The following is a 21,641-nucleotide window of genomic DNA, read 5'->3' on the forward strand; positions in this document are numbered from 1 at the left end:
ACTCTAAAAATGAAAACTAAACTCTTAAAATAAGGATGTTATGATTTTTTTGTAGTCTGTGTGGCTTTACAAAATTACTGTGGTAACTACCTGGTGTGTGTAAATTATGGTCTCTTATTTTCCTGTGCTTTCTGCTGCCAGGGTGAGAGATGGCATTAATAAAGCTAATAGGGTTTCCGTTAGCTGTCCACAAAGTAGAACTGCCTGTAGTTGCTGTCAACTATGCTGCAGCAACCATCTAATCGGGTGGTCTTCTGTATGCCGGCGGTCGGGCTCCCGGCGCTCAGTATACCGGCGCCGGGAGCCCGACAGCCGGCATACCGACACTTATTTTCCCTCGTGGGGGTCCACGACCCCCATAGAGGGAGAATAAAATAGTGTAGCGCGCCACCATGCCCGTAGCGTGGCGAGCGCAGCGAGCCCGCAAGGGGCTCATTTGCGCTCGCCACACTGTCGGTAAGCCGGCGGTCGGCCTCCCGGCGCCGGTATGCTGGTCGCCGGGAGCCCGACCGCCGGCCAGCCGTAGTGAACCCATCTAATCAGTGAAAGGGTCATTGATGTACTATACAGAGCATGCATATAAGGCTGATTAGACTGCTGTATCTTGAAAGGCTAGATGGACATAGGGGGCGATTCAGCATGAATCTCAATGGTGAATAGCGATTTCAGCACCTGTGTGTATGCGCGCACACATCTGTAAGGTCTTAAACTGTGTTCTGTTTAGAACGCAGTCTAAGACCTGGCGGGTGTGTTTTGTATGCGCCAATGCATTTTTCTGGGTGTTTGGTCCGGACAATGCAGCCATGTCCGGACTATTTGCGGGGTGGGCCGCGGCAGCTGCGTGACGTCACTACGACCCAAAAGATGGCAGGTAGCAGGCAGAGGGCTACCCTTACCATGCGAGTGCTTCCCTGCTTAGCGAAGCACTCGCATGTTAGCGCGCGGGGGAAGGGGGTCCCGGCATGTTGGGCGGACTTGCCCTGTGCTGGACGTCCCCCCGCGTGTCAGTGTAAAGAGTTGTAGTTGTGCTATTTTTCGCACAACTACAACCCATGCTGAATTAGGCCCATAAAGCTGATTTGACTACTTCTGGCTAAAAAACACCCAAGCAAACTATAACCACCTTTGTATTTAAAAAACGGAATGCAAAAAATAATAATGCTAGTTTTTGTAATGAACAGACTAGAGAGACATATTGATTCTGATCTGCTTTCAACTTCTGTTTCTAGGAGTATCCCTGCTAGTTGGGTTTGGCGAGTGGGGGTGTATGTATTAGCATGAGTGAATATATTTTTTTATAAAGTCTACTGGAAAGTCTAATTCAGTGGCATTATTTCTGTTTTCAGCTTTTAAGATTTGTAAAAGTTATTTTTAATTATTATTTTCAATATACTTTCTCTTATGTCCTAGAGGATACTGGGGTTCCATTTAGTACCATGGGGTATAGATGGGTCCACTAGGAGCCATGGGCACTTTAAGAATTTGATAGTGTGGGCTGGCTCCTCTCTCTATGCCCCTGCTACCAGACTCAGTTTAGAAAATGTGCCCGGAGGAGCCGGTTACGCTTATGGAAGCACCTGAAGAGTTTTCTGCATTTATTTTATATGTTTGTTATTTTCAGGCAGGGCTGGTTGGCAGCCTGCCTGCTTCGTGGGACTTGTGTGGGGTGGGGGATTGAACGGCCCAACCTCTTGAAGGGTTAATGGTCCCGTTCCCTGCTGATAGGACACTGAGCTCCTGGGGGAACTATTCGCAAGCCCCACGCGGCGAGCGTTGATTCCCGCAGCACGCCGCCACCCCTAACAGAGCCAGAAGAATGAAGAGTGGTGAGTACTAAGCCGGCGTCCCGACTAGCGGGTCGCTGGCCATTTTGGCGGCATAAGGGTACGGAGACGCACAGCTTCTAACCTGGGCGGAATGCGTCTCCAGACACAGTACACAGCTGCGTCTTAGTACACTGTACACAGTACCCACACTGGCAAAAACAGCCTTAAAACGGTTTTCTCTTCATTTTAAACACTAGATTACCTCAGCCAGTATAAAAAAAAGGAAGACCGCGCGCCATTGAAGGGGCTCACTATGAGCGGATCCAGCGGCTCGCCATTTTCCCTCTGCAGTGGACACAGACGCTGGCTGACAGGGATGTGCAGCTCCTCTGGAGAGACTCCAGATTACCTTAGAGGTACCAGGGGGTCATAGCAGGGGGGGAGCGATTCTTAGTGTACTAAGTCCCCTATCAGGATACTTAGTCTGCGACCCGGCTAAGCTTGTGATTAGCGAGAAGGGCGCGGTGGGGGCTGGCTCTAAATAACTCTGTGTCTCCCTGAAGGGCTCTTTGTGGGTTAATTGTGCTTAACCTCTTCCTGTGTGTGTGTGTGTGTGTGTGTGTGTGTGTGTGTGTGTGCTCTGTCACATTTACATTATTTCAGGCAGAGTGTGTTTCTTGTACAGCGGAGTGATCCTCTTCACCAGGGGGCTCACTACTGGGTTATCAGGGCAGGGCACCTTCCCAAAATAGCGGGGCTGAACCGGATTGGGTTAATTCCATTAAAAGAATGATCTCAAATATTTCTACAAAGCTATCCCGCAATGAGAAAGAGACGCAATACTTAAGACAGACTGTGGATGAGTTTATGAATAGAGACAGTCCCCAAACAAGCGTCTCAATCCCCTCACATTTGTCCGCATAAACGATCTCTGACCCATATCCTGCAGTCTGACTCTGACGCTGATGGGTCAGACATGGAGGAGGGTGATGTCGATTTGGAGGGGGGGATGCTACTCTGTCACAGGGAATAGAGGCTCTTATAGAGGCTATCAGAGATGTTCTGCAAATTCCTAATAAGGTGTCAGAGGAGTGTGAGGAATCTTATTTTAATGTAAAAAAGAAGTCCTCAGTCACTTTTCCTACGTCAAAGGAACTGAATACCCTGTTTGAAGAACCGTTGGTTAATCCTGATAAGAAATTTCAAATCCTAAAAGGTTGCTCTCATCTTTCCTTTTCCCCTAGAGGATAGGAAAAATTGGGAAAATCCACCAATAGTGGACGCATCAGTCTCTAGGCTTATTTCCCAGGGCTACAGACTGGAGTTCCAAGACCTCCCACCTCACAGACTCTTCAAGTCAGGCTTACCAGCTTCACAAGAGGCAAGTATAACTTTACAGCAGGCCATCCAAAAACTGGTACAGACTCTAGTCATTGTTCCAGTTCCACCTCATCTGCACAACAAGTGGCACTATTCCAACTTGTTTGTAATACTGAAACCAGACGGTTCGGTATGACCAATTCTGAACCTCAAGTCCTTGAATCCGTTCTTAAGAGTGTTCAAGTTCAAGATGGAGTCTCTGAGAGCGGTGATCTCAGGTCTGGAGGAAGGGGAATTCCTTGTGTCTCTGGATATCAAGGATGCATTCCTTCACATTCCGATCTGGCCACCTCATCAGGCTTATCTACGGTTTGCACTACCAGTTCCTGGCCCTGCCATTTGCTTTCTCCACGGCACCGAGGGTATTCACCAAAGTGATGGCAGAGATGATGTTTCTCCTTCGCAAGCAGGGAGTGAACATAATTCCGTACCTGGACGATCTTCTGATAAAGGCGCCGTCCAGGGAGAGGTTGCTGGACAGCATTGGCCTCTCAACCAAACTTCTTCAGGATCACGGGTGGATTCTGAACCTTCCGAAATCTCACCTAGAGCCAACACGGAGGCTCCCATTCCTAGGAATTATACTGGACATGGAGTCGCAGAAAGTGTTCCTTCCATTGGAAAAGGCATTGGTAATCCAGTCGATGGTTCGGGATGTCCTGAAGCCAACCCGGATATCAGTGCATCTATGCATTCGCATTCAGGGAAAATTGTGGCCTCTTACGAGGCGCTTCAATACGGAAGGTTTCACGCAAGACCCTTCCAGCTCAATCTGTTGGACAAATGGTCCGAAACGCATCTTCACATGCACCAGAGGATCCGTCTGTCGCCAAAAGCCAGGATCTCCCTTCTGTGGTGGCTACAGATTTCTCACCTCATCGAGGGTTTGGAGGTTCGAAATTCAGGCCTGGATCCTGTTAACCACTGACGCAAGCCTTCAAGGTTGGGGAGCAGTCACCCAGGGGGTGCAGTTTCAAGGAAGATGGTCAAGTCAGGAAGTCACTCTTTCAATCAACATTCTGGAACTCAGGGCCATATACAACGCCCTTCTGCAGGCCTCTTATCTTCTTCAGGATCGGGCCATTCAGGTCCAGTCGGACAATGTGACGGCAGTGACGTACTTAAACCGACAGGGCGGAACGAAAAGCAGAGCAGCAATGTCAGAGGTGTCAAGAATTCTCCTCTGGGCAGAGAGAAACGCTGTGGCGTTGTCAGCGGTCTTCATTCCGGGAGTAGACAATTAGGAAGCAGACTTCCTCAGCAGACATGACCTGCACCTGGGGGAGTGGGGCCTTCACCCGGAAGTGTTCAGGTGCTCGACACGGTGGGGATATCAACACATCGACATGATGGCCTCTCGTCTCAACAAGAAGCTCAAGCGGTTTTGTTCCAGGGCGAGAGTCCCACAGGCAGTGGCGGTATGCGCTCTGACGACTCCATGGGTTTATCAGATGGTGTACGTGTTTCCTCCACTTTCTCTGATCCCAAGAATTCTCAAAAGGATAAAAAGGGAAAAGGTTCAAGCAATACCCATTGCTCTGGACTGGCCAAGAAGGGCCTGGTACGCGGACCTTCTGGAGATGCTCCGCGAAGATCCGTAAAAGTCCAGATTTCGGCCTTGTCCATTTTCTTTAAAAAACAATTGGCTTCTCTCACTGCGGTCCAGACGTTTTTGAAAGGTGTTCTGCGCATCCAACCTCCCTTTGTGCCTCCCACGGCACCTTGGGATCTCAATTTGGTGCTGCAGTTCCTCAATCGGACTGGTTTGAACCGTTACAGGAGGTTGATGTAAAGTACCTTAAGTGGAAGACCATCACGCTGTTGGCCTTGGCTTCAGCAAGACGTGTGTCGGAGCTAGGGGTTTTGTCTCACAAGAGTCCCTACTTAATTTTTCATGAGGATAGAGCTGAACTCAGAACTCGTCAGCAATTTCTTCCTAGGGTGGTGTCTGCGTTTCACATCAACTCGCCTATTGTGGTTCCGGCTGTTACGGACACCTCTGCTACTTCAAAGTCTTTGGATGTTGTGAGGGCTTTGAAGGTGTATGTAAAGAGAACAGCTTGTCACAGGAAATCTGACTCTCTGTTCGTTCTATATGATCCCAATAAAATTGGGTGTCCTGCTTCAAAGCAGACAATTGCACACTGGATCAGGTTCACTGTCCAGCATGCTTATTCCACGGCAGGTTTGCCGGTTACGAAATCTGTACAGGGCCACTGTACTAGGTCGGTGGGTTCTTTCTCGGTGGCTGCCCGGAATGTCTCGGCTTTACAGCTCTGCCGAGCAGCTACTTGGTCAGGTTCGAACACGTTTGCTAAGTTCTACAAGTTCAATACTTTGGTCTCTGAGGACCTTTAGTTTGGTCAATCAGTTCTGCAGGAACCTCAGCACTCTCCCACTCGGTTTGGGAGCTTTGGTACATTCCCATGGTACTAAATTGAAGCCCAGTATCCCCTAGGAAGTAAGAGAAAATAGGATTTTAATTACCTACCGGTAAATCCTTTTCTCGTAGTCCGTAGAGGATACTGGGCGCCCGCCCGGTGCTTTGTTCTTCCTGCACTGTTACTTAGTTAAGTATTGTTAGTTCAGCTGTTGCTGTTCCTGTTTAAAGTTGGGTTAGCATGGCTTTCCTCTGTTTTGTGTGTGCTGGTTCGGAATCTCACTATGTTTATCTATCCTTCTCTCAAAGTATGTCCATCTCCTCGGGCACAGATTCCTAGACTGAGTCTGGTAGGAGGGGCATAGAGGGAGGAGCTAGCCCACACTATCAAATTTTTAAAGTGCCCATGGCTCCTAGTGAACCCGTCTATACCCCATGGTACTAAATGGAACCGCAGTATCCTCTATGGACTACAAGAAAATAATTTGCCGGTAGGTAATTGAAATCCTATTTTTGTGTGTTTTAGGTGTCTGGGCTCATGGAGACTACTGCAAAATAAACCCTAAAACAGGAGGGATCATAATGCTGGGGCGCAGGTGTGTACTTTAAATTTTGAAACATAGAATACTAGATAGCCAAGACCTACAGTGTATATGCCACTTTCAGAGCCCACCTGCTACTTGTTCATTGTAAATCATCTACTTTACCAGTACAGTTCACAGAGAAGGACAATGTGAGGTACATATTAATTCATTCACATTGCCTCTGGCATCCTCAATTAGAATTTATTGCTTAACACCTTGGGGATAATGTTCAGTCAAGTTGCACACTTAAATCTATGTGCGGATTTAGTTCTTGGGCAACGAAGGACTGAGCAAACGCAGACAGAGTACATTAAGGGCATGTTTGCATAATTGCAAAATGAGGCAGACTTGGCACAGAAACACATACATGTCCGTCAGTAGCCGTGTTACTGAAGGCTGCTGCAAATATACGCTGATGATGATAGTTGCCAGCCCTAGATAGCACGCTATTGCTTGACTGATTAATGAAGAAACATCTATTACCTTCACAATCGTACAATATTGGGTGGGATATAATGCCGCCCGAGTTCAGCGACATGCACGATTCCGGTCAAACGCAGATGTTTTTTTAAAGGGGCAATCACTTACAAGGCAAAACTATGCCTTGTAAGTGATGGCCCCTTTCAAGTTTGGCCGGAATCCCGGTGGCATTACATTCCGTCCTTCATATGATCTTGTTTCAATATTTTAGAATTTACTGCTGCTTTCAATTGTGGAACCTAAATGTACAGTAGATAATATGCAAACTCCAGCGCTTCCCTCATGTACATGTTAACTTCATCATAAAACACCCAGTTATATATCCATACAATTGTGTTGTTTTGTGGATGAAGTCCTGAAGGGGTGGGGGAGGGGGGGAGGATGATGGTGTTTCACAAATAGTGTGCAGTTCACGTCATATGAATCACTTTAAACCATAAAAGACCTCTCCACTCTTCACTCTTGGATCACTCTAAAGCAGGATGTGTGCCCCCTTTTCCCATGTGCTTATCACATCTCAGGCAGGTGGAACACACGGATAGTAGTGTAGAGACCTTGTAATAGGGTAAAACAATTTAATAAACAGATGCGCTCACAATTTACAAATTCATATTGGTATATAAAAGCTCTTGATGAAGACCCAGTAAGGTCTTCAACGCATTAAGCGTGGCTTTTCCTTTTGGGCTCCAAGCCGTGATCTGTGTGACATTTTCTGCTGGTGGCTCGGACAGAGATCAGCTTGTTCCTATTAAGCACCTTTGTGGGACGTTTGTCGGATGCCCCAGTTTACTCCACTGTGGAGTAATTAAGGGCCTAATTCAGCATGGATTGCAGTTGCAAAGCTACTTGCAACAGCTTTGCAAATGCAAACAGTAGCAATGCAAATGCAGGAAGATTAGCACCTCCTCTCTGCATTTGCGATGCAATCGCATATCGGGATGAACATGTTAATTTGTAACAGTAGTCTGAGTATGCCTGAGCTTACTTGGACTTGCTGTCGCAGGGCGGCTTGCGAAGCCAAGGAGATTGCATCTTGCAACACAGTCCTTGGCCTCGTCCACAGCAACGCCGGCAGCCCCCGTCCATCCTCCCGAATGCCTCTGCCTGTCAATCAGGCAGAGTTGTTCGTGTCCCTGTGATGCGATTGCAAGACCCGTTCTGCACATGCGCAGTTTCCCCACCATCAGTAAAGTGCGTGTTGGATTGCGATTGCTATCCAACGTGAATCAGGCCCTATATGCTTTTATAAATTTGTAAGTTGAGAGTGCATTTGTGTATTAAAAAATAGTTTCTCTGACGTCCTAGTGGATGCTGGGAACTCCGTAAGGACCATGGGGAATAGCGGCTCCGCAGGAGACTGGGCACAAAAGTAAAGCTTTAGGACTACCTGGTGTGCACTGGCTCCTCCCCCTATGACCCTCCTCCAAGCCTCAGTTAGATTTTTGTGCCCGGCCGAGAAGGGTGCACACTAGGGGCTCTCCTGAGCTTCTTAGTGAAAGTTTAGTTTTAGGTTTTTTATTTTCAGTGAGACCTGCTGGCAACAGGCTCACTGCATCGAGGGACTAAGGGGAGAAGAAGCGAACCTGCCTGCTTGCCGCCAGCTTGGGCTTCTTAGGCTACTGGACACCATTAGCTCCAGAGGGACCGAACACAGGCCCAGCCTCGGAGCTCGGTCCCAGAGCCGCGCCGCCGGCCCCCTTACAGAGCCAGAAGCAAGAAGAGGTCCGGAAAAATCGGCGGCAGAAGACATCAGTCTTCAACAAGGTAGCGCACAGCACTGCAGCTGTGCGCCATTGTTACTCAGGCACACTTCACACTTCGGTCACTGAGGGTGCAGGGCGCTAGGGGGGGGCGGCGCCCTGAGCAGCAATGTAAACACCTTGGCTGGCATAAATACACCACATATAACCCCCAGGGCTATATGGATGTATTTTAACCCCTGCCAGAACTCACCAAAAAGCGGGAGAAAAGGCCGCCGAGAAGGGGGCGGGGCCTATCTCCTCAGCACACGGGCGCCATTTTCCATCACAGCTCCGCTGGAAGGACGTCTCCCTGACTCTCCCCTGCAGTCCTGCACTACAGAAAAGGGTAAAAAAGAGAGGGGGGCACTAATTTGGCGCAGTTTTAATACTAACAGCAGCTATAAAGGGAAAAGCACATTTTATAGTGGTATTCCTGTCTATATATAGCGCTCTGGTGTGTGCTGGCATACTCTCCCTCTGTCTCCCCAAAGGGCTAGTGGGGTCCTGTCCTCTATCAGAGCATTCCCTGTGTGTGTGCGGTGTGTCGGTACGATTGTGTCGACATGTTTGAGGAGGAAAATGAGATGGAGGCGGAGCAATTGCCTATTATAGCGTTGTCACCCCCTAGGGAGTCGACACCTGAGTGGATGAGCTTATGGAAGGAATTGCGTGACAGTGTCAGCTCTTTACGACAGACAGTTGACGACATGAGACAGCCGGCTACTCAGCTTGTGCCTGTCCAGGGGTCTCAAACGCCATCAGGGGCTTTAAAACGCCCGTTACCTCAAATGGCAGACACAGACACGGATACTGACTCCAGTGTCGATGATGAGGAGACAAACGTGACTTCCACTAGGGCCACACGTTACATGATTGAAGCAATGAAAAATGTATTGCATATCTCTGATAATACAAGTACCACTAAAAAGGGTATTATGTTTGGTGAGAAAAAACTGCCTGTAGTTTTTCCTGTATCCGAGGAATTAAATGAAGTGTGTGATGAGGCGTGGGTTTCCCCCGATAAAAAACTGATAATTCCTAAAAGGTTATTGGCATCGTACCCTTTCCCGCCAGAGGATAGGGCACGTTGGGAAACACCCCCTAGGGTGGATAAAGCGCTCACACGCTTGTCTAAACAGGTAGCACTACCCTCTCCTGATACGGCCGCCCTAAAGGAACCTGCCGATAGAAAGCTGGAGAATATCCTAAAATGTATATACACTCACACGGGTGTTATACTGCGACCAGCAATCGCCTCAGCCTGGATGTGCAGTGCGGGCCTGGCGTGGTCGGATTCCCTGACTGAAAATATTGATACCCTAGATAGGGACAGTATATTACTGACTATAGAGCATTTGAAGGATGCATTTCTATATATGCGTGATGCACAGAGGGATATTTGCCGACTGGCATCAAGAGTTAGCGCGCTGTCCATTTCTGCAAGAAGAGGTTTATGGACGCGGCAGTGGTCAGGTGATGCGGATTCTAAAAGGCACATGGAAGGTATTGCCTTATAAGGGGGAGGAGTTATTTGGGGTAGGTCTATCAGACCTGGTAGCCACGGCAACTGCTGGAAAATCCACATTTTTACCCCAGGTAACTTCTCAACCTAAGAAGACGCCGTATTATCAGGCGCAGTCCTTTCGGCCCCATAAGGGAAAGCGGGCAAAAGGCGCCTCATTTCTGCCCCGTGGCAGAGGGAGAGGAAAAAGGCTGCAACAAACAGCCAGTTCCCAGGAACAAAAGCCCTCTCCCGCCTCCGCAAAGTCCTCAGCATGACGCTGGGGCTTTACAAGCGGACTCAGGCACGGTGGGGGCCCGTCTCCAGAAGTTCAGTGCGCAGTGGGCCCACTCGCAAGTGGACCCCTGGATCCTTCAGGCGGTATCTCAAGGGTACAAATTGGAATTCGAGACGTCTCCCCCTCGCCGTTTTCTAAAGTCTGCTTTACCGACGTCTCCCTCAGACAGGGAGGCAGTATTGGAAGCCATTCACAAGCTATATTCCCAGCAGGTGATAATCAAGGTACCCCTCCTACAACAGGGAAAGGGGTACTATTCCACACTATTTGTGGTACCGAAGCCGGACGGCTCGGTGAGACCAATTTTAAACCTAAAATCCTTGAACACTTACATACAAAGGTTCAAATTCAAGATGGAGTCACTCAGAGCAGTGATTGCAAACCTGGAAGAAGGGGACTATATGGTGTCTCTGGACATCAAAGATGCTTACCTACATGTCCCAATTTACCCTTCTCACCAAGGGTACCTCAGGTTTGTTGTACAGAACTGTCACTATCAGTTTCAGACGCTGCCGTTTGGATTGTCCACGGCACCCGGGTCTTTACCAAGGTAATGGCCGAAATGATGATACTCCTTCGAAGGAAGGGAGTTTTAGTTATCCCTTACTTGGACGATCTCCTGATAAGGGCAAGATCCAGGGAACAGTTGGAAGTCGGAGTAGCACTATCTCAGATAGTGCTGCGCCAGCACGGTTGGATTCTCAATATTCCAAAATCGCAGCTGATCCCGACGACTCGACTTCTATTCCTAGGGATGATCCTGGACACAGTCCAGAAAAAGGTGTTTCTCCCGGAGGAGAAAGCCAGGGAGTTATACGAACTAGTCAGAAATCTCCTAAAACCAGGCCAAGTCTCAGTGCATCAATGCACAAGGGTCCTGGGAAAGATGGTGGCTTCTTACGAAGCAATACCATTCGGCAGATTCCACGCAAGAACCTTCCAGTGGGATCTGCTAGACAAATGGTCCGGGTCGCATCTTCAGATGCATCAGCGGATAATCTTGTCACCAAGGACAAGAGTGTCTCTCCTGTGGTGGTTGCAGAGTGCTCATCTTCTAGAGGGCCGCAGATTCGGCATTCAGGACTGGGTCCTGGTGACCACGGATGCCAGCCTGAGAGGCTGGGGAGCAGTCACACAGGGAAGAAATTTCCAGGGCTTGTGGTCAAGCCTGGAGACATCACTTCACATAAATATCCTGGAGCTAAGGGCCATCTACAATGCTCTAAGCCTAGCAAGACCTCTGCTTCAAGGTCAGCCGGTGCTGATCCAGTCAGACAACATCACGGCAGTCGCCCACGTAAACAGACAGGGCGGCACAAGAAGCAGGAGGGCAATGGCAGAAGTTGCAAGGATTCTTCGCTGGGCGGAAAATCATGTGATAGCACTGTCAGCAGTGTTCATTCCGGGAGTGGACAACTGGGAAGCAGACTTCCTCAGCAGACACGACCTCCACCCGGGAGAGCGGGGACTTCACCCAGAAGTCTTCCACATGATTGTGAACCGTTGGGAAAAACCAAAGGTGGACATGATGGCGTCCCGCCTCAACAAAAAACTAGACAGGTATTGCGCCAGGTCAAGGGACCCTCAGGCAATAGCTGTGGACGCTCTGGTAACACCGTGGGTGTACCAGTCAGTGTATGTGTTCCCTCCTCTGCCTCTCATACCCAAGGTACTGAGAATCATAAGAAGGAGAGGAGTAAGGACTATACTCGTGGCTCCGGATTGGCCAAGAAGGACTTGGTACCCCGAACTTCAAGAGATGCTCACAGAGGACCCGTGGCCTCTACCTCTAAGAAGGGACCTGCTCCAGCAGGGACCCTGTCTGTTCCAAGACTTACCGCGGCTGCGTTTGACGGCATGGCGGTTGAACGCCGGATCCTGAAGGAAAAAGGCATTCCGGATGAAGTCATCCCTACCCTGATCAAAGCCAGGAAGGATGTAACCGTACAGCATTATCACCGTATTTGGCGTAAATATGTTGCGTGGTGCGAGGCCAGGAAGGCCCCTACAGAGGAATTTCAACTGGGTCGTTTCCTGCATTTCCTACAAACAGGACTGTCTATGGGCCTAAAATTAGGGTTCATTAAGGTTCAAATTTCGGCCCTGTCGATTTTCTTCCAGAAAGAACTGGCTTCAGTTCCTGAAGTTCAGACGTTTGTCAAGGGGGTACTGCATATACAGCCTCCTTTTGTGCCTCCAGTGGCACCTTGGGATCTCAATGTAGTTTTGGGGTTCCTAAAATCACATTGGTTTGAACCACTCACCACTGTGGACTTAAAATATCTCACATGGAAAGTGGTAATGCTGTTGGCCCTGGCTTCAGCCAGGCGTGTCTCAGAATTGGCGGCTTTATCCTATAAAAGCCCTTACCTAATTTTTCATACGGACAGGGCAGAATTCAGGACTCGTCCTCAATTTCTCCCTAAGGTGGTTTCAGCGTTTCACTTGAACCAGCCTATTGTGGTACCTGCGGCTACTAGGGACTTGGAGGACTCCAAGTTGCTGGACGTAGTCAGGGCCCTGAAAATATATGTTTCCAGGACGGCTGGAGTCAGAAAATCTGACTCGCTGTTTATCCTGTATGCACCCAACAAGCTGGGTGCTCCTGCTTCTAAGCAGACTATTGCTCGTTGGATTTGTAGTACAATTCAGCTTGCACATTCTGTGGCAGGCCTGCCACAGCCAAAATCTGTAAAAGCCCATTCCACAAGGAAGGTGGGCTCATCTTGGGCGGCTGCCCGAGGGGTCTCGGCTTTACAACTTTGCCGAGCAGCTACTTGGTCAGGGGCAAACACGTTTGCTAAATTCTACAAATTTGATACCCTGGCTGAGGAGGACCTGGAGTTCTCTCATTCGGTGCTGCAGAGTCATCCGCACTCTCCCGCCCGTTTGGGAGCTTTGGTATAATCCCCATGGTCCTTACGGAGTTCCCAGCATCCACTAGGACGTCAGAGAAAATAAGAATTTACTTACCGATAATTCTATTTCTCGTAGTCCGTAGTGGATGCTGGGCGCCCATCCCAAGTGCGGATTGTCTGCAATACTTGTACATAGTTATTGTTACAAAAATCGGGTTATTATTGTTGTGAGCCATCTTTTCAGAGGCTCCTCTGTTATCATGCTGTTAACTGGGTTCAGATCACAGGTTGTACGGTGTGATTGGTGTGGCTGGTATGAGTCTTACCCGGGATTCAAAATCCTTCCTTATTGTGTACGCTCGTCCGGGCACAGTATCCTAACTGAGGCTTGGAGGAGGGTCATAGGGGGAGGAGCCAGTGCACACCAGGTAGTCCTAAAGCTTTACTTTTGTGCCCAGTCTCCTGCGGAGCCGCTATTCCCCATGGTCCTTACGGAGTTCCCAGCATCCACTACGGACTACGAGAAATAGAATTATCGGTAAGTAAATTCTTATTTTTAACCTTTTAAAAAGTCTCTGCATTACTATCTGTGTTTCTTGTGTTCCACCTGCCTGAGATGGGATAAGCACAAGGTAAAAGGGGACACACATCTCCTTTTAGAGCGATCCAAGAGTGAATAAGAAAGAGTGGTGAGGAGTATTTCATGGTCTTAATGTGATTCATAAGAAGTGAACTATACCCTTTTATGTACTGACATCAAGGCAGTTTCCACCCCTTTTTGAGAATTCATTCATAAAACAACATTTTTAGAGGGTGATTACATTTATTTAAAGCTCTTGAAGTGGGAAGGGCACAGTTGTATTGATGTGTACTCACCTGGGTGTTTATGATGAGTTAACATGGGAAGCGCTGGAGGTTAACAGTGGTTCTCAGGACCCCAACCAGTTAACGTTTTCCAGGTCAGGAATACAGGTCATTACTCAATGACACATTTGAAAAGATCCTTAGTTGGAGCTAATTATATCACTTGAGATTCTGTGAGTAGACCTGCAAAACATGTACTGTTTGGGGTCCTGAGAACCAAGTTTGGGGACCTATGATCTACATTAAGGTTCTCATTTTCTAGGGGTGATGGCGCATGTAGGGGCTGATCCAGAGATGGACGCAGCCGCACGTCCATAAGCAGCGGGCGCGTCCATTTGAACTGCGCACAGACACTGGCCGTAGTACACGTGCGCGACCCTTCTCCTTTAGGCTGCATCCAGGAAGGATGAGGCCGCAAGATGATTGAAAGCGCCAGCTGTTCACGGGGTGGCAAAGCGGCGTTAAGGGATGGAGCGGGCTGAACAGGGACATGATGTGACCGTTTTCAGGGCGGCTGCATGAAGTCACACACAGCCGCTCCGAGTAAAAAAGTGGTGGCTGACACAGGCAGGCTGCACAGCCAGGGGTCAACCTTAGTTTTGATCGAATTGCGGATGCATTAGGAGGCGGCCCATCATACATGCTTGGATATCCATGCTTGTGCCCAGATGGTTAAATCAAATTGACTGATGTACTTATTAAGTTACCTGTGCTTAAGCCTGGACTGCAATGGCGGTGCTTGAGAACCTCTGATCCTGCCCAAACCTTGTTGTAGTTGCCCATTTAAAAGACAAATAGGCTTAAAACGGCAGTTAAAGTAAATAACTGTTAGTAACACTAAAGAGCATTACTAGGAGATGATATTTGCAATAAGGTTGCGATGCTGGAGTATTTTTTTATTTTCTTAATATGCACACAATACCTCTTGCCAGCAAAACACCTGAGAGACACCAAATAGTTTGGGGATTGTGCCCTACAGTGTCTTACTACCCCCCTCCCCTTATGGTAAACTTACCTTTTGGTTTTTTAGTTGGTTATGTACCACATAACTGTAGTAAGTAATGTGCCTGTATGGTATTGTACATACTGTGCTGCATCTGTCACTTGAATGACTCTGTTAATAGTACCTTTGCATTGTAGTGATGGAACACTGAATCCAAATGGGGTTCGGTTTGGAAGCTCGGAAATCTACAATATAGGTAAAGATGATCTGATTATAGTACAAAATCTGAATATTTCTACAAACCCTCCAACCAGTGAATAGGCTCATTTCCTACATAATGGTAAAGAGGTGATTGTAAAATAAGAAACTGTCAGAATTTTAAGTGGGAAGAAATGACTAATGTGTAGCCAAGATTTGTAATGCAGAAGTTCACTTCTGGGACTTGCTAATTAAACACATTTTCAACATTCGGCTGCTGACTGGCTGTACTAACAAAGCCATTATTACGTCTCCTGAATAGATACAGATTAGAATCCCACTGCTCCCCTCCAATTCCCTTTTACGCTTCTCCAACAGACATTAACTGCTGCTTATTACTGGGGCTTAGAGGATAGATCAGGTCACACAGTTATTATTGGAAAAACCTCATTGAGCTGCAACTGCATTATAAGTAGCTGTAGTACCAAGCAGAAGAGCTCGCATAGATACTTGGAAGAGCGGTGTAGTGCAGAATGATTTAATTGAGTAGGAAAATTGTTTGCATTAACCTGACATAGTTTTATGGGGGTTATATACCACATTCTACAGTATATGTACATCTTCTTCACTTTTGTGCGAGAAAAATGGAAAGGTGCATAGTTTCTACAAAAGCATGGGGTTTTTTTTTGGCACTTGGGTATAGTGAGATTTTTTTTTTTTATGGAATTGTGATGCTGTTCTTCCAGAGATAATGTGTATGTAATACAACTACAGTATGTAAAAGTTGCTCCAGCAGCAGAAGGGAAATATGACTTGTAGATCTGTAATGGAATAAACTGTCACTTCTTGCAGTTGAATCATTTGTGGAAGTCTCCGACAGCCTGTGTGTTCCCCAGTACAACAAGGATGGGGAGGAAAGGGTAATTCTCTTTCTTAAAATGAACAATACCTTCACCTTTAACAGAGATCTGGTGAAAAGGATGAGGGATTCTATCCGCGTGTCACTGTCTGCCAGGCATATACCAGCCTTGATCCTTGAAACAAAAGACATTCCGGTATGTGTATGGTGCATTCACAGTTCTCATGTAACAGATTAGAGATTGTGGAATAGTTTGATTGGCATCAGTATCGATCCTGTGCTGTGTAGGTAAATTACAAAAAATGCATTAAAACTAATAACCAAGCCTTTCCCCCTATACAGAGACGATACCGCTGCTTCTTGCAACAATTTTACGTAGGGATTCCATGGCTTTATCTTCAGCTTCTTATTGGTGCCCCTGCTCACATGTCCTCTCTGTAAAGTGGCAAACTTTAGATGCTCTGCTGGGTAATTGTTAATTTGGGCTTAAACGGTAGATTTATAAATAAAGAAAATATGATGACATTCTGTGTTTTAGATCAGGAAATAAAGTAGGGTGGGAACAATTCAGCAGTAGCTGGTCAGTGCTGATAAAAAAAAGTATGCTTCAGAACCAACTCTTGCTTTAGTCTGCTTCCACGTACACTTTTCAAACCAGGGACTGGCAACATGCATTGGGATCTCGCAATGTATCATTACATGCTTCATGCAATAACACTATGTTGGCTGTAGATTCGTCCCATTGGTCGTGCAGCACATCCAGTGGGTCGACGCAACCACCCATGAATTGGGTGAATTTGAGCATACACATTAAGTAATGGTTGTTCTGATCCGTCATGGATCACAACATCATTCGATATATCATATAGTGTCTGCCCAGCTTTATACTGTCACATTTTAATAATCCACATGTGACCTTGAAAACATGAACTGTTTGGGGTCCTGAGGACCGAGTTGGTGAACCCATGCTCTAATGCATTAATGTCTGGTAATACAGATCAGTGAGTGTGAGAACCCCACCATAACGTGTATGGGACTCAGGGTTGACAGTGTCTAGGTCGACAGACATTAGGTCGACACCTATTGGTCGACAGTGAATAGGTCGACACCAAAAAATAGGTCGACATGAACAAGGTCAACATGGAAAAAGGACGATATACGTTTTTGATGTTTTTTGGTGTTGTTTTCTTCGCAAAATGACCGCGAACCCCAATTAGTGCACCGTATGAAAAAGTTCAAAAAAAAGAATTTTTTTTTTTTTAAAAACTCATGTCGACCTTTTCCCATGTCGACCTTGTTCATGTCGACCTAATGGCTGTTTCGACCTATTTCTGGTGTCAACCTATTCACTGTCGGCCAATAGGTGTCGACCTAATGAGCGTTGACCTAGAGCAGAGGTTCCCAAACTGTGTGCCGTGGCTCCCTGGGGTGCCTCGGGACACTTGCAGGGGTGCCCTGGGTTGGTGGTCCAGGACCAATTCAAATTATTCATGGTCAATATAATAGGCAAAACCAGTGCTGGTGGCTGCCAGTCATAAAATATGTGGCCAAACAGAAGCAAATCTTGTCCCTCACCACAGATCTGATCCTAAGGATGACATATAAACGCGATCTACTTAATGTAATATTTCTTTCTAAATTTCTCAATAAGAAATTTTTGGCCTAGGGGTGCCGTGAAAAAAATTCTGATATTCTAGGGCGCCGTGATTCAAAAAAGTTTGAAAACCACTGACCTAGAGTCCTCGCATGGCTCGCTTCGCTCGCCATGCATCGGGCAAGGTGCCTCGCTCCGCTACCACTGCGCTTGGCACAGTTTACCGTTCCCAATTGTAGTCCACGTGGATCGTAAAGTATGAAAAAGTAAAAAAAAAAAAATTTGAAAAAACCATGTCGACATAATGGCTGTGTCGATCTATTCCTGGTGTCGACCTAGTCCCTGTCGACCTAAGTGCTGTCGACCTAGAGTCCGGATACCACCATAACAGGGCAGACTCTATTAATGCTCCATGCTGCCACTTTGATGTCAAAAGGGGAAAATTAATAAAACACTACAATCAAAAGTGCTGTAGGTGAGCCTCTGGAATCAGACTGCTCTGACTCGCCTCTGTTAAAAGGAAAGTTCCTCCCAATCATTGGCGTTTCTATAATGGGTACAATGTGTGCGGTGCACACGGGCCCCTGGGTCCAGGGGGGGGGGGGGGGTCCACACAGCACACATTGCACCCATTTAAATACTTACCTTACCGGAGTCTAGCGGCGGGCGCAGCTTTCGCGGCGGAAATCAACGCCAAAATGCCCACCGTGCGTGCGTTGTAGCCAAATTTGTCTCCGGATCATTGCGGGCGCCATGTTTCCGGAGACCTGCGCATGCGCAGTAGACTCCGGCATATGCCGGTGTCTACAGCGCCGTTCAGAGGAGGGGGCCCACCCGGAGGTGCACACGGGCCCCCTCCTCTGTAGAAACGCCCCTGCTCCCAATATTTAATATTGGGTAAAACAAGTATATTAAAACATGTCTGAGTTGTGCTGATCACCTAATCCACTGGGGTCCATGTAGTCATTAACAGTCCAGTGCTGTTCTGCTACCCCTCTTCTGTTCCAAATATTCAGTTGTGTTAAACTTGTGTCTGTCAGTTTACATGAACGGAAGGAGCAGAGACCACGCGATATTCAGGTTCAGAAGGTATATCTTTCCACCTCTGTTCTTTAGCCTTTTACTTGCTTGAACACAACACCACTGCACTTATCTAGGTAATATTATTCTAGTATATAATAAACTAAACATAAGGTTTTAATATCCAGGATTTGTTCTGTCACACACATTCCTCCAGCTTTGCATGTGTTAAAATGTTCAAAAGAGAATCAAAAACTACCGAGCAAAATGTTATGAAAGTTTGGCAAAGAATTGTGACCTTGAATGATTATAGAACTGCCAAGTTTCATCATGATCTGAGTCTTTTTCCCATAAGTCATAAGCATCTGAAAAACAGGATTTAACATAATGCTGCCTCACTAGATTTAATGTAAGGAACTATGAGTTTGGCAGAGAACAGCGGAGACTGATATGCATTCCTAAGCTTTCTCTAATGTATCTGTGGGATAGAAAATGTCTTTATTTCTGCCCGTTTCATAACTTTCTATTTTACTTTATTCACTTTGGGAGGTCCCATGTGAATTTTCATCTGTTTTTTCACGTGCTGAGCTCTATTCTGCTACTTTCCTTTTTTGCTTAAAATCTAATTATGTGTGTGTCTTTGTTACTTTCCTTCTAGATTGTATTTTAAAAGGCTTTTTCAGTGTAATTTTCAATATTGTTTTTAATAGACAAAGATAACAGCAGATTTCAAATGTCTTCAGGACAGGATAATTGGTAGAAAATGATGGTTAATTTCATATGAATGCACTTTGTTCTCTGAATATGAGCATAAGAAAATAGCATGCCACTAACTGCATATTTCTGAATATATGTAAGTGTATATCTGTCGTATCTTTGTCGTCGACAACTGAGTTCCGAGACAGGATTTAATATATTGGCTGACTTAGGCGACTTTGTCAGTGATAGATAATTTTCATGCTCCCACAGTATGTAATTTAATCTTAGTTTCTGTATGATACATTTTAATAAACTGCTCTCACCAGGATGTGGTTACAGTACCGCTAGTCTGGATCCCGGATGTCACAATGCCGACGCCGGAAAATGACTTGCGGTGAAATCCTAGAGCCACAGGCTTTTGTCCCTCTATAGGTGTCCACGACAACCATAGATTGAGAATATAACGAATATAACCTGTGATGAGCGCAGCGAGCCACCGTGCCCGCAGCGTGGCGAGCCCGCAAGGGGCTTTCTAGCGCTCACCCCGCTGCCGGCATACCGGTGGTCGGGATCCTGCTGCTATTGGTTTACTGAAGGCCGAAATTCCGGCCGCCGGTTTTTTATACTGATCACCTACCATATTATAATCTATTAAGAAAAAAAAAAAGATTCATTCCTTTTAGAATAATCTTCAAAATAAGCTTGTTCATTTAATATCATACATCCTATGGGAAATGCAGTTCTTTGTAGTTTTGAGTCATTGTTTGTGCTATGTTGTTAACAAAAACAAACATAGGTATTAATAATAAAGGTCTGCATTTATCAATTTAATGTGTTGGGATGCACGCCGTGATTCACTAGTAATCTCAGGAAGCTTGTTCAGTGATTTTATCTCCTTGAAAAATAATGGCTTGTGAATGAGCATGTAAAGCAAATGATCTTCAGCTCATAAATATCATGAGTAATGAAGAAGTGTATCAGTCTTCTGTGTGTGGATTTCATGCAAGGGCTCGTGTAACCAATTTTCTTTTTGTTTTCTCTTTACAGTACACTATAAGTGGGAAGAAAGTAGAAGTTGCAGTAAAACAAATCATCGCAGGCAAAGAAGTAGCGCAACGCGGGGCTTTCTCCAACCCCCAGTCCCTGGAGTTGTATTGCAATATTCCGGAGCTGCAGAATTTTTGAGCAATTTGCATAAGAGGCTGTATGTGTACTGGACTCATAGCCAAACCTATAATTGACATGGACTACAAGTTTATGGCTCACAACGCTGTCTTGCACATGGTCATCCCTCTGTTCTGCAGACAATTATCTTGTCATTCATTTGACACTTTTTAAAATACTTTTCAGAACCAAATATCTTTCAAAAGCAGGTGTTTAAGCCATTATACCTGCTATGAGAATTATGCCAGTTATCTTCCTTAAATCTAAGTATAGGCAGTCTCTGACTGTCCAGCTAGTAAACGTACTTCCAGATCATATGTAGTTTTGACAGCTGAAGAGTCATACATTGCCTACACCTGCCTCAGACACTTGGCACTTTATCACATATGATGAATAGGGCATGTCAGTCAATGGCAGATAACAACAGAATGAGGCTGTTTAGGGATCTAGTATGTCCTATAACTCTTTATGCAGGTGCTGTATATTAGGGATGCTTAATACTGGGACCTAGATGGGTATTCGTAACCTATGTGCCCTATCGCACACCCTGCAATAAAGGTGGTTCTCTGTAACCCAAATAGGGTTATATTGGTGGTCTAAGATAGAGAAAATTTACATTTTCAATACAACTATAAGAGCTGTTACAATGGTGACTGAAGTGAGCAAAATCACGACCTAACTTAAGTCCCCATTCATCATTCCCCTTACCCTCCAGCATCAGCTGTCGGCGGTCAGTGATGATTGGTGATCCAGCACCAGCTGTCGGCGGTCAGTGATGATTGGTGATCCAGCACCAGCTGTCGGCGGTCAGTGATGATTGGTGATCCAGCACCAGCTGTCGGCGGTCAGTGATGGTTGGTGATCCAGCACCAGCTGTCGGCGGTCAGTGATGATTGGTGATCCATCAGTGAAGCTAAACTTTTTTCTCTTACGTCCTAGAGGATGCTGGGGACTCCGTAAGGACCATGGGGAATAGACGGGCTCCGCAGGAGACATGGGCACTTTAAGAAAGACTTTAGGTATGGGTGTGCACTGGCTCCTCCCTCTATGCCCCTCCTCCAGACCTCAGTTTACTACTGTGCCCAGAGGAGACTGGGTGCATTACAGGGAGCTCTCCTGAGTTTCCTGTCAGAAAGTATTTTGTTAGGTTTTTTATTTTCAGGGAGCCTGCTGGCAACAGACTCCCTGCATCGAGGGACTGAGGGGAGAGAAGCAGACCTACTTCTGTGAGTTTCAAGGCTCTGCTTCTTAGGCTACTGGACACCATTAGCTCCAGAGGGATTGGTACGTAGGTCTCACCCTCGCCGTCCG

General features: G+C 46.6%; 1 protein-coding gene across 1 annotated transcript in view; it reads left to right on the plus strand.

The window, feature by feature from the left end:
- The window catches only part of AACS (acetoacetyl-CoA synthetase), a 386,016-nt gene extending 364,708 nt beyond the window's left edge, over positions 1–21,308 (plus strand). The window contains exons 15-18 of the mRNA XM_063964600.1: positions 6,053–6,122; positions 14,994–15,052; positions 15,847–16,049; positions 20,214–21,308. Coding sequence (XP_063820670.1) covers positions 6,053–6,122; positions 14,994–15,052; positions 15,847–16,049; positions 20,214–20,351 — 470 coding nt within the window. The 3' untranslated portion in view covers positions 20,352–21,308. The remainder of the gene's footprint in view (positions 1–6,052; positions 6,123–14,993; positions 15,053–15,846; positions 16,050–20,213) is intronic.
- The last annotated feature ends 333 nt before the right edge of the window (positions 21,309–21,641 follow it).

The sequence above is a fragment of the Pseudophryne corroboree genome, chromosome 1 (assembly GCF_028390025.1).
Source record: "Pseudophryne corroboree isolate aPseCor3 chromosome 1, aPseCor3.hap2, whole genome shotgun sequence".
NCBI lineage: Eukaryota > Metazoa > Chordata > Amphibia > Anura > Myobatrachidae > Pseudophryne > Pseudophryne corroboree.